The 13,986-nt window shown below is 41.3% G+C and overlaps 1 protein-coding gene across 1 annotated transcript in view; it reads left to right on the plus strand.

Annotated features, from left to right (window-relative positions):
* Nucleotides 1–13,986, plus strand: part of MYO1D (myosin ID) — a 360,182-nt gene that overhangs the window by 105,321 nt on the left and 240,875 nt on the right. The window contains 6 exon segments of the mRNA NM_001075838.2: nt 363–456; nt 3,305–3,470; nt 5,136–5,189; nt 6,654–6,749; nt 11,387–11,503; nt 13,474–13,677. Coding sequence (NP_001069306.1) covers nt 363–456; nt 3,305–3,470; nt 5,136–5,189; nt 6,654–6,749; nt 11,387–11,503; nt 13,474–13,677 — 731 coding nt within the window.

A 13,986-nucleotide genomic window follows, 5' to 3' on the forward strand; every position in this document is an offset into this window, starting at 1 on the left:
GATCCCACATGCTGCGACCAAGAGACAGCACAGTCAAATAAATAAAAATAAATATTTTTCAAAAAACTTTACGAATGTATGGATACCAAGGGGAAAAAGGGGGTGTGATGGATGGAAGATCAGGATTGACATATATATACTACTATGAATAAAATAGATAACTAATGAGAATCTTCTGTACAGCCCAGGGCAACTCTGCTCAGTGCTCTGTGGTGACCTAAAAGGGAAGGAAATCTAAAAAAGAGAGGATATATGTGTCCATGTAGCTGATTCACTTTGCTGTACAGTAGAAATTAACAGAACCTTGTAAAGCAACGATACTCCAATTTTTTTTTTTTTTAATTTTTAAATTCTCCCCCTAGGGGAAAGCGGAGCCGGTAAAACAGAAGCCAGTAAGTACATCATGCAGTACATTGCAGCCATCACCAACCCCAGTCAGAGAGCAGAGATCGAAAGGTAAGGGCCGTCTAAGCATGCGGGAAAATTCTCGCTGGAGCCTCATTTTCTATACAGACTGGACTAGGTTAGGCCTACACTCTGATATGCATTGGGCATTTACTGATGGTTAAACTACTTTGATTCTCTTCCTGCAGATCTCTGTGCTTTTATTTTTTAATAACTTGGGTTATCTTTACTTTTACATTTTATGTATTCATTCGGGGATGCACTAGGACTTTGTTGCTGCGCACAGGTTTTCTCTGGTTGTGGCGAGAGGGGGCTCCTCTCCAGGTGTGGCGCGCAGGCTTCTCGTTGCGGTGGCTGCTCTCGTTGTGAGGCACAGGCTTGGTAGTTGTGGCATATGGACCTGGTTGCCCCACGGCATGTGGAATCCTCCCGGACCAGGGATCGAACCTGTGTCCCCCTGCACTGGCAGGCAGGTTCTTAACGACTGAACCACCAGGGAAGTCCTCTCTGTACTTTCATTTATATCCTTCTATTTCCATATTTCTTTTTGATCGAAAGATACTGCTAAGGTAATTCCAGTCTGCATCTGCCGCCTTCAGTGTTACATGTAATAGTCTCCTGGGAGTTTGTATTGTTCAAGTACGCACAGGTTTCTTGCTCTTTCTACAAGCATCTTTTCTACACTGTGCTCTACTTTCCCTAGACTGAAAGGGGGCTCTGGGAGGCAGATGCATGCTGCCCAACTCTGTGACAACCAGAATCTTGGTATTAGCAGTTCCGAATAGGATTCATACCACATCGTTCTCCGCTCACCGCAAGATGAGTGGTGAAGCTGGTGTGCACTGACCCAGCATTCAGTAGAGTGTCTGGTACATGCTCTTTACTTAGTAAATATTAAGGAGTAAAGGGATGGGGTTTTTTTTGTTTTGTTTTTAGAAAGTTGGCTCTAAAGCAACATGACTTTCTTATGTGGTGTGGACTTTCTGAAGAGAAAAAGAGCAACTTTCTAAAGTTGTTACTTTGGGACTCCCCTGGAAGTCTAGTGGTTAAGACTTCACCTTCCAATGCAGGGAATGTGGGTTTGATCCTGGTCGGGGAGCTAAGATCTTACATGCCTCCTGGCCACAAAACCAAGATATAAAACAGAAGCAGTATTGTAACAAATACAGTAAAGATTTTTTAAATGGTCCACATAAAAAAAAAAAAAAATCCAAAGTTGCTAGTTTGAAACTCAGTATTTATTTACAGGACAGTTGCACTCTGTCTATACGTCTCAGCCTTCAGTTTTATGGGTAGAGAAAAAGGAAGTTGTATTGGTACAAAAGAAGAGAATTTGGACTAGACTACCCTACATGGGCTTTCTTCTCTCATTGTTAACTGGGCTCGATTGCCACATCAAAAGAGGTATCTTTCTTAGTAGCGATACAGCCCCAATTGTGATTCTGACTTTGCAACCTAATATGACAAGGACAAGGATATAAGTAAGTTTTTAGAATTTCCTTAGAATCTCAGGAGAGTAACTGGCTGAGAACTAAATTTTAGTTTGTTTTAAGAGTTAATGTCTAAGCCCAGTTGGTGCAGTAAAGTAAGGCATGTTTACATTTACTGGCCTTTTAAGAGCATATCTGACCGTAGTTTATAAACACTTGACTTTATTTACCATAGCAAAGCAGTTTCCCCTGCCCCACTTAAACGCCTACTTTCATTCGTGAGGAGTTAAGGTTGTAGGGTCACTTTTAAGTAGTGATGGGAGGTTATTTCAGTAATATGCCCATATAAGAGCAAGTATGTCAGTGAAATAGAAACCAAGACGAGACCTAGAATGAAGTTAAAATGTATCCATTGGGATAGAGAACTAGTGTTCATCAATAAAGACTGACTTAACGTCTTTTGTAATTATCTTTATTTAAAAATTGTACCTGGAAGTAAAAGACTTAACTACCTGATACCAAAGAAAGATTCCATACAGCTCTAAACAAAATGATGAGCAGTTTCTAAACTAATCAAGACCACATTGATGATATATTAACCAGTGCAATAAATTTCACTAGGCTTTGTAAGCAAATACTTTAAAAAATGGAATCATTGTCCGTATCACCCATTCTTTTCAGAACATCTCTTTTTAATATTTTTATTTATGTAAATAAAATATGCTCATTTAATAGAAAAACTAAAAATTACATCATTGTGCAGAACATGAAAGTTCCCTGAAATTCCACCTACCTACCCCATTAACCTAGGTAACCATAGTGAAGTATGTTGTCCCTTCCAGATTTGTAAGCATTTAGTAAAACATGTCGGAGAAGGCAATGGCACCCCACTCCAGTACTCCTGCCTGGAAAATCCCATGGATGGAGGAGCCTGGTAGGCTGCAGTCCATGGGGCCGCTGAAGGTTGGACACGACTGAGCGACTTCACTTTCACTTTTCACTTTCATGCACTGGAGAAGGAAATGGCAACCCACTCCAGTGTTCTTGCCTGGAGAATCCCAGGGATGGCAGAGCCTGGTGGGCTGCCATCTATAGGGTCGCACAGAGTCGGACATGACTGGGGTGACTTAGCAGCAGCAGCAGCAGCAGCAGCAGTAAAACATGTGCGTGCACACATACACACACCACAAAGATCATACTATTTTGTAATACATATTATTTTGCAACTTAATTTCTCATTCATTAATATATTCTGGACCTCTTTCTAGGTAAGTATATATTGTACTAGGAAACAAAAATTTATCTTCATCCATCCTTCTTCATGGACATTTCTGTTGTTTAAAGGTCCAAACAATGCTACAGTCAGCTTCTCTGTAGACATATTTGCATGTCTTTTCATGAAATCTGGTTTCTTAAAACGTCCAGTCTTTGAAATTTCTCTCAGTGACTTTCCTTTATCTGTGTTAAAGAGTGAAGAATATGTTGCTTAAGTCTAACTGTGTCCTGGAAGCTTTTGGAAATGCCAAAACCAACCGCAATGACAACTCAAGCAGGTTTGGAAAATACATGGATATCAACTTTGATTTCAAGGGAGACCCGATTGGTGGACACATCAATAACTACTTATTGGAGAAGGTAAAATGTGCTTGGTTTCTGAGGGTCATGTTTGCAAATGCTGAATTTTTGAGGGGGAGCACTAGAATTGCGTTTTCAAATTGAGTTATAGTTCATGTACAATATTAGTTTCAGGTATACAATGCAGTGATTCAGTGATTTTATATATTATAAAATAATCGCCTCACTAAGACCAATTACCGTCCATCACCATGCAAACTTATTACAGTGTCAGTGACTATATTCCCTGTGTGTATGTCACCTCCGCATTTGTAACTGGTAGTTTGTACTTCTCAATACCCTCCACCTATTTCACCCATCCCTCCCCGAACACCATCCTGTCTGACAACCACTGTTTGTTCTCTGTATGTGTGATTGTAGAATTTCTTTTACTGCTCCAAAGTAGCTTTTAATCCTCTTCTCCATCCCTTCCTGCCCCTCAGTTACTGTTCTGTGACATTAATGTTCTCCTTCATTGTTCTCTTATTAGCATTACAATGTCAAGTTGGGAAAAGTTATAGCATTTGTAGATAATGATTTAGGTGTGTGTGTGAAGGGAGGTGATTGAACATGTGCAAACTTTGGGGTGAGGGTTAGCAAAAACCCATCTAGGATTAATCGCTTCTACTCTTTTTACACATCCTCCCATGTTTGTATTTTAATTAATTTGAAATCTCCTTTCTTCCAGTTTCTATTTGTTCACTGCCTTATAGTAACATATATATATGTATATTTATATAGTAATATAGTACTTTGTGGTTTTATAGCCTAATTGTGAGGCATACTACATTTGGTCTGTGAAAACTTTGAGTATGTTTTTATCTGCCATATGAGTGAAAGATCCAATTTGTAGAAGAGTCCAGTCAAAACTTTCCTCTTGGGACTGCTAGAGAGGCTGTGTCCTAACTAATCTGGAGTACATTTGCCTGGTTACAGCAGTTAAGGTTGAGCTTGACCAAGTTAAGTCGCTGCCTTGAACTGTACTCAGAGATGAACTGACCTACCTTCTCAGTTAAGGGCTTTCCATCCCAGTCATACCATAGCAACCTTTATGGCAGCAGAATGCAGTCTTAACCTTCATTTTTGTTTGTGAAGCTGAAGGCAGACTGTTCAGGAAATAGTGTTTTATCAGAGTCAGTTGGAAAAGGACAGGAAATGCCAGTTATTATCAGTCTGTTTGTTTTTTTTCCCAAAATGTTTCATGCCTTCACTTTATGTACATATTCAGGCAAAAGAATCCCCTTACATTTTGAGTCCTCTCTTAAGAGCAATCTTTTTGAAACCCTCTCGAGCAGAGGAATCTGTGGACGGATCTTGTTCGCCTGACTTCAGTCCAGGATGTAAGGTGGTGCTTTTGGAAATACCAGCAGATCCTCAGGAAGGGAATGCTGAGAGTATTCCTCCCTAAACATTCCTTCCTATTCTCCCCACTGCCAATTCCCTCCCCCTGAAAATTCCATCTTTAGGCTCCAGGTTTTAAAAAACATCAAAATAGCTTCATTTTCGGAAAGTTTAAGAAAGAATTATCGAAAGATTGCACAGAAAGCTCCATGGGTTGGTCCCATCCTTGGGGTCCTTAGGACCTTTCAGGGCAGTGCTGGTACAGGGTTCTCTGGGAGAGTGGCTCTCATTTTGTTTTAGCAGTACATTCGCAGGTTTTAATGCGTTTCTTTTTTCCCCCCTTAGTCTCGAGTTATTGTGCAACAGCCAGGAGAAAGGAGCTTTCATTCTTTCTATCAGGTTAGTAAGCCCTCGTGCAGATAATCGTCCATTTGTTAAGGCGTGCACGAAATGAAATGGATTTTTACTTTGGGGACCCTCCCCTGCCTTGTGCCTCCCTCGCCTCCGTCGGCCCGCGACACGTCACACACATGGGCACGCGTGCATACACCCTCCCCCACGGGGCTCTTCAGGGACTTGAGGAGCATGACTGTTCTCAGAAGTTAGCAGGTAGTTAACCAACCGGACGACTGCCTCGGTTGAGCTTCCCTCTGTCTCTCTGCAGTGTAGTAACAGTTTAATGACCCTAAACGCTTTTGAAACGATACATTCTGAATATGGTAAATTAGTTTTATTTTTCAGTTGGAGCTATTGTTCCCATTTTGCAGCACTCCAGAGATGGGAATACAAATTCAGGTTATTTTTGTTTAAAAAAAAAAAATCAATTTAAAAAACCTGATAGTTACATTTTTTTCAGTAAACCAAAGTGTGCAGTTTCACATAGAGAATTTCAACATAGTGCCTTCTGAAATTCATGTTCTATCAAGAAGGATGACGTGTATTGTGTCTGTGTTTTTGTTGATAATTCACCATGTTTTCAATAAACTAGTTTTCTGCCAAATAGAGGAGTTCTTTTATTTCAAGAACCCGTGACTGGGATTTGCCTGGTGGTCCAGTGGCTAAGACACCAATGCAGGGGACCCAGGTTCAATCCCCGGTCAGGGAACTAGATCCCCCATGCCACCACTAAGGACCGATGCAACTAAATTAATAACTTAAATTTTTTTTTTTTTTAAAAGAACCTGTAACTTTTTCTGCACTTGAGTGAAAGTTAAAATTTGTCTTTGTCCAATACTATAGTCCTGGCTACCCAATTGTCCTGTCCTGGGATTGGAGTTTGAGGAGGAAAAGCTGTTTGTTTCCAGTATGATTCAACATATGACTAGCTGCTGATGCCTTTTAGATTGAAGGCAGTATTGACTTTTTCTGAATTCGAAACACAACTGCACACTGTCTAGATAACAAGGTTGATAAGCACATGACTGCCATAGAGCATTGGCTCCCGGTTCACAAACAGCTACAGTCCAAGCAAGAACCTTTCATGCCAGCTATGTTGGGAAAGGGCTAAAAACTTTTAAGTAATTTTCCTTCTGACTGTGTATAACATTCTCCATCTCTGATGATGTTGAAGCCATTTCCCCTTGAGATAAAAAATAAATCTTCAAAGCCAGAGGACCTGAGTGAATTAACCCAGAAGATGAAAAACAGCTAGTTTACCATTAAGTTTGGAGTAAGAAAATGGCAACCCAATCTAGTCTTCTTGCCTAAAAAATTCCATGGACAGAGGAGCCTGGTGGGCTGCAGTCCATGGGGTCTCAAAGAGTCGGACGTGACTGAGGGACTGAGTGCCAGTAAGTTAGAATACATGGTATATTGGGTTCAGTGGGTATATTGATAGCTTATTTTTATTTCGATGTTTTTCAGCTGCTGCAAGGAGGTTCGGACCAGATGCTACGTTCTCTGCACCTCCAGAAATCCTTGTCATCCTACAGCTACATCCATGTTGGAGCCCAGCTAAAGGTAAGCGTTTCCTTTTTGAGATGATTCAGATATAGAATCAAAGAATCAGAAGGGACATTAATTAATTATCGGTTTCAGCCTGCCACCTTAAGGCAAATGAATGACTCTTTTATTCTATTTTTAAAATTCTCTAGGACAGAGATTCAATGTATTATTGATGCAACAACTTTGCTTAATAACCCATTACTATATTTTATCACCATCTGACAGGAAAGAAGTTTTTCTCTTGTGATCTTGTGGGGTTTTTTGTTTTTAATTTTTAATCCCATTCCTTTTATTTTGACCCTCTAAAAGCATTGTTTCAAGTAGGAAATCCACTGCAAAAGAAGTAGGATATGATTTGGCCAAAGGCAAGTTGTTATAACAAAAGAAAGCTGAAAAGCACTGTGGTTGAAAAATATCAAAGATCGCCATTCATTCGTTTTTCAAATCATGATTTTGATGAAATAGTTTTGTGATCCTTGGAGCATTTCTATTCAGCTTTCACATTTTCCCCCTTCCCTTGCATGTAAAGCCCTCGCACACACGTAACACCGATCCTTTTGCCCTTTGGTTTCTAATTCGTGTTCTGCTATACATCTAACTTCTGCTAGCCAATTTGTAGCTAATCCTAATAATATAGTGATTTGCCAATGGTAGGTTATAAAAGAGTAATTATAGTTTCATTGGGGAAGGTGTATAAATACATGAAATAAGATCCGAAGGGAAATAGACCAGGGTTTACTTGTTTACTCTGGGTATATAAAGTTATACATACTTGGGTTCTTCTGCTTTTTCCATATTTAATATTTCTTCTATAATTAAAGATGCATTGCATTTGTAGTTTGGGGAGAAAATAAAACACTTTATAAAAGGAAAGAATCCAAGATGTGGGAAGCATGTCTTTTTTTCAAATTCTTTGCAATTCATCTTAAGCTAATTATACCTGTATTAGTGGTTTTAGCGATATTTTTATTATCACACATATAAATAAATGATATTTAGGGTTTTGCAATCAGTTTTCCATTGTTTGACATTTAAGTTGCACAAGTTTTATACTTTTATTGTCATCCAAGAACAGGATGTTTGGCTGAAAATTAATTGGAAGCAAGCAAACAAAAGAGGGCAACACCCCAACTTTTTTGAGAATAGGTCAGAGGTACTTCAAAATGTATAAAGGATTGTAAAATCAACACTTAAAAGAACAGTGACTGAAAATATTCTTTTTAAATCAAATTGTCTCGTTGACCTAGTGACTCTTGACTGGGTCATGTAAAGCACCCACAAAAAGCAAATATTAAATGAACATTAAGTCTTTTCTTCAACACTAAATTTACCTTAGGTTCCCTTTTCATCAACAATTTTCATTCCTATTCCTTCCCTTCCTTTTTTTTCTGCCCAATAAAAACCAAGAAGTAATATATGATCATAGTCAAAACCTAAAATAAAGATGAACCAAAAGGAAATTAAAATATACTAAAGCTCACCTTTCAGAGATAATTATTGGTAACAGCAGTATATATATGTATATATTTATATATGGAATCATACAATAAATCCTAATTAAGTAAACCTTTTATTAAATTATAATATAATCATTAATATCTTTCTATGTAAACAAATATAAATTAATAGAACAGTTTTAATAACTATGAAGTATTACTCTCTATGTTTCATAACTTAGCCATCCTAAAATGTAGGACTCATGTACAATTAAGATACTGTGGGTTACAGGTAAGACCCAATTAAAAGTCTCCAAAAACAATAAGGAACTTGATTATATCATAACAAGAAGCCCTAGGATGGGGCAGTTCCAGAGTTGGTTAATTGAGTGCCTTAACAATGTCAGTAAGAGACCCAGATGCTTGTTTGTTTCTCCAACTTACAGTTTTGCCATCCTCACTGGATTTGGCTGGTCTGCTTAAGCTGATTTTCCTCATGGTCCCAAAATGGCAGTGGCAATTCCAGCAGTCACGGGCAGAGAAAATGCTCCTGGCCACAACCCTTGATAAGCTAGGGAAGCCTCATGTCTTATGGGCCAGAATGGCTTCTCATGCCCATGACTGACCAATCACTTGGTTAGGGGAAAAAGATCCCTGTGATTAGTTTAGACCAATGAAGATTTACCTCCTAAGGTGAGGGGAAACCAGTCCTGAAGAACACATGCCCTTGGCGAGGGGTGAACAAATCAGAGTTTCATCAGTAGGAAAGAAGTAGAGCTGGAAAATGCCCCTTGGGTAGGCAGCCGACAGTTCCCCTCAGTAGGACATGTAGACTTCCTGTCTGGTTTCTCTGCAGTTTCAACACTGTTGCGGCTTTTGATAATAATAATCTGATAGTTGGGGGCTTTCACTGTGCTAGGAACTGTTGTTCAGTTGCTAAGTTGTGTCCGACTCTTTGCAACCCGGTGGACTGCAGCACGCCAGGCTTCCCTGTACTTCACTATGTCCTGGAGTTTTTCAAATTCATGTCCACTGAGTCAGTAATGCTACCTACCTATCTCATTTTCTGCCATCTTCTTCTGCTTTTGTCTTCGATCTTTCCCAGCATCAGGGTCTTGGGAAAGACTGAAGGCAAGACCCATATATAAAGGGAGTTGCTGTATGTAAATTCTCATTTCCTTCTCCAATAGCCATGTAAGAAAGGTACCATTATGCCCTTTGTCCCCATGAGGAAATTGAGCCTCAACAAAGTTAAGCATCTTAGAGAGCTGGAACGGGGAAGAGTTTGCCTGGTTGAGTCCTGGAATTAAAGGAACACGTGCTCATCAGGCAGAGGGGACCCCTTCCTCTGATCTTCCTCAGCAGGTGAGCATCAGGCCAGGTCTCTGTCCCAGCCAAGGCAGAAACTCACCGAGGAAAGATTGGACTCCCCGCAGCCACTGCTTTGGAAAAACTCCTAGGATGGGCAGTTACCATTGCTTTACTGTGAATTTTATTGACACCCTTTTATTTCCAATGGGCTACAGACCAAGGCAAGCAATTAGTCTTTGAACCCTTGTCTTAGTCTAGTTGGGTTGCTACAACAAAAATACCATAAGCATATGAGAAATGTTGATTTCTCATAACTCCGGAGGCTGGGGAGCCCAAGATCAAGGCCCCAGCAGAGTCTGTGTCCACTTTGTGGTTCAAGGGTGGTGCCTTCTTGCCATGGCCTCACAGGGCAGAAGGACCAGGGATCTGTCAGCTTAAAAAGATGCACAACATGAGAATTGTGAGTTAAGTTCTATCTGGGCAAAATGAGGACCGCCTCCCAGGAGATAGCTCTGAGAAGCTGCTCCGAGGAGGTAGTAGGGGAAGGTCAGTATCTTACAAAAGGTTTTCTGCTGGTCACGAGGAGCTGATGTCACCATGAAGGGTTTTAGTGCTTCTCTTTGATGTGAGGAGATGCAACGATTGGGATCATGAAATCAGCTCCTGAAAATAACTATGTAAAGACCTGTTCCACCAATTTCCCTGGAGCATAAGGTGCCCCATCCCTGTTGTCCACCCTGAACTCCCTTCAGGGCATGGCAGAGGTCAACAGCTGCAGCTGTGCAGAGTTCAGTCCGCACAGAGGCAGATGGCAGAGGCCCTCCCTTGGCAAGCACCAATTTCTCATTGACAGACCTCTGGGGTCTCTTTTCTAAGGGTACCCAGCCGAACATGAGGGCTTCATCTCCAAGACCTGATCACCTCCCAGAGGCTCCATCCCTAACACCATCACCTTGAAGGCTAAGATTTCAACATATGAACTTGAGTGTGAGGTACTCAAGGTGCTCAAGTAGCGGCCTGTGTGTGTGCTAAGTCCTTTCAGTCATGTCCAACTCTTTGTGACCCCATGGACTGTAGCCCACCAAGCTCCTCCATCCATGGGATTCTCTAGGCAAGAATACTGGAGTGGGTTGGCATGCCCTCCTCCAGGGGATCTTCCCAACCCAGGGACTGAACCCATGTGTCTTATGTCTCCTGCATTAGCAGGCGGGTTCTTTACCACTAGCACCGCCTGGGGAGCTCCCAGGAAACTCGGGGGAGAGATATAAACATTCCTTCTACAGGAACCCTCTTGTACAGCGAGAATCTCTGACATCCTGAATGCTTACAGAATGCTTGAAAAAGTGAGGTCATATTCCCGGACCGTTTCCCAGCTAGCCAAATGATCGAGGCAGGCCACTTGGCTTTTGGGGATGGGGTGGGGAGTGTTCTTCCTCACCTTTGAAGTAGGAAGCCTGACCAAACCAGCGTGGGAGCGTTGTTCCCAGCCTGGACAAGACTAATTGTGGAACCAAAAGCCACAGACGACAATAGCTAGGCATGTGTCTCGGAGGCTCCTTCAGTCAGAGTTTCCACTTGTGGTCTCACATCTCATGCCACTTCCTCCACTCATCCCAGAGCTTCTCTGAGCCAACTCAGGACTTGCTCCTTCACTGAAGCTTCCAGAGAAGTGCCTGGTGCTTATTATGAGAGACGGCGGCTCTCACACAGAAGTGGGCCTTGTGGGTGTTGCCTTATATCGCTACCCCTGAAATCATTGTATTTTCTCTGGATACTCCCCATCCCTTCAATGACTTACTCCAAAGGCATCAGGACCTTGGCTACACTTAAATTTAGTCTCCTGGTTTTGTATGTTAATGTTCAAATGAAATGTCTGTGACCTCGGTTTCCTGTTTTCATTCCCAGTCGTCTATCAATGATGCTGCAGAATTCAAAGTAGTAGCCGATGCCATGAAAGTAATTGGCTTCAAACCCGAGGAGATTCAAACAGCGTATAAAATCTTGGCTGCTATTCTTCACTTGGTGAGTGGGGACGCCTTTCTGAAGTTATTGCCTCCCTGTGGAGCTCGGATGTTCTTTCAGAAGGTTTGGGGTTTTGTAAAAAAGTAATTTATGTAGAGAAAATTTCTCTGACATGTTGAAGAAATTATTGTATCTGTAGTTTCCTCCACCATTTTATAATAGTATGAGGGATTTTCCAAGCCACTGTAGGTTTTGAGACTGTGGCTTTCGTTCACTGTCTTCTTGATATGTTAGGCTTTGGACTGGTTATTTTCAAAGGTAAAAGAATTCAGCAGTGATGTGACCACCCATGAAGTAAGCTCAAATCTTTTGAACAGAGTCAACTTCTAATGGCATTTGAACCAGAATCACAGAGCTAGATTTTTATTGTCTCATTTTATAGATTGGAAATGAATGACTGGCTTAAAAGTACCCCCCACCCCACCCCCAAAAAAGCACAGCCAGTTCATTGCAGCCAGTACCATGGGCCACCCTGGCCACTTCAGCACAAGTTATGTTCCACACATCACACTAAACTTAGAAGTAAAGAACTGTCAGCAGGAGTCTTTTCATTACTGTCTGTATTTATTAGAGATCTTGAAAGCATAATGAACCTGTGGCCTCCTGGTGAATGAGTGACAACATGAATGCAAATCTGGAATAAAAATGACTTTTCACTTTCCTGTGGAGAGAGTAACCCTAAGGGAATCAGAAATGCACAGGACCTGGGACTTCCCTGGTGGTCCAGAACCCGCCTGCCAATGTAGGGGACATGGGTTCCAGCCCTAGTCCAGGAAAATCCCAGATGTGCGGGGCACCTAAGCTCGTGCACCACAGGTGCTGAGGCTGCGTTCGAGAGCCCATGCTCCCCAATAAGAGAAGCCACCGCAGTGAGAAGCACGCACCCCGCAACGAAGAGTAGCCCCCGCTCCCTGCAACTGGAGAAAGCCCACACGCAGCAACAAAGACTCAGTGGAGGGCTCCCCCCCAAGAAAAAAAAGAAAGAAATGCTCGGGACCTATATGAAAACTATTATAAAGCCGCATGTAAACAATCTCTTAAATAAATGTTTATGAGTGGGAAGACTTTAACATTCTAAATTATTTCGTTGTTTCAACTAGTTTATAAATACGGTGTGACAATAATGCTTCAGTATCCAAAGAAGAATTTCTTTTTTCAGTTGACATAATGATTCTAGAACTTACTAGAACAATAAGCATATACTAAAAGTGAATATAATGTGTTAAAGGAGAATAGTAGGGTAGGGGGAGCTGGGGGAAAGAGACACAACTAATTCCAGCCGTTTAAAATGATAGTAAAAGCCGCAGTGCTTTAAAACTTGGTGCATAAGTTCAGCACCAGATTAATCAACAGACTAGTTCATGTGCTGGACACTTGGTAACTGGCTAATATTTATTGTCTGGAAAGAGTAACATATAAATAGACTCAAAAAATTGGTGGAAATTAATGTGTAATAAAGGTTATATTTCAAATCAGGAGGAAAAGCTTAGACTATTCAGTTGATGGTGTTGGAGCAAGTAATCATCTGAAAAAATAAAGTTGGATTCTTACTTTATACTGATATACCTTCTAGCTGGACTCAAGGCTTAAATAGGAGGGAAAAAACTATAAAAGGAATAGAAAAATCTATTAAATATTCATAAAATCTTCAGAATTGGAATGATCTAAGCATGACACCAAAGAAAGAGAAACCCTGAAGCAAATGACTCATAGATTTGACAACATAAAAATATAAAATTTCCATCCATCAAAACCATACACTGAAAATTGAAAGATAGAGGAGTGTCTGGAGAAGGACGAAATGGATGAAGCACTCAATTTTTATGTGTTGAGATATTAATGTATTTAGGAAGATAGGTGCTACAGACAAGGTCCCTGGGAATTCTCTCACACTGGCAAATCTTTCCCTGACATCGTTTTTCAGAATCTCAGTGGAAATGATGTGTCTTGGTTTTTCTCTTCTGATACAGGGGAATTTAAAGTTTGTAGTGGATGGTGATACTACTCTGATTGAGGACGGCAAGCTTGTATCTATCATCGCGGAATTGCTGTCCACCAAGACGGACATGGTGGAGAAAGCCCTCCTCTACCGGACGGTGGCTACGGGCCGTGACGTCATTGACAAGCAGCACACAGAGCAGGAAGCCAGCTACGGAAGGGATGCCTTCGCCAAGGTGGGAGTTTAACCGGCAGCCTGTTGGCGTTGTAAGGGCTCTGGTACCAAAATTTCTAATGAATCCCTAAGTTTCTGTTTCTAGTTATTCGTGGTTAGAAGTAGGGTGGCTCAGTGGTAAAAAATCTGCCTGCTAAGCAGGAAACCCAGGTTCAGTCCCTGGGTGGGGAAGATCCCCTGGAGAAGGAAATGGCAACCCACTGTAGTGTTCTTGCCTGGGAAACCCCATGGGCAGAGGAGCCTGGCGGGCTACAGTCCATGGAGTTGCAGAAGAGTTGCACATGGCTTAGCGACTGAACAACAAGAAGGA

This window comes from Bos taurus, chromosome 19 (assembly GCF_002263795.3).
Source record: "Bos taurus isolate L1 Dominette 01449 registration number 42190680 breed Hereford chromosome 19, ARS-UCD2.0, whole genome shotgun sequence".
Lineage (NCBI taxonomy): Eukaryota > Metazoa > Chordata > Mammalia > Artiodactyla > Bovidae > Bos > Bos taurus.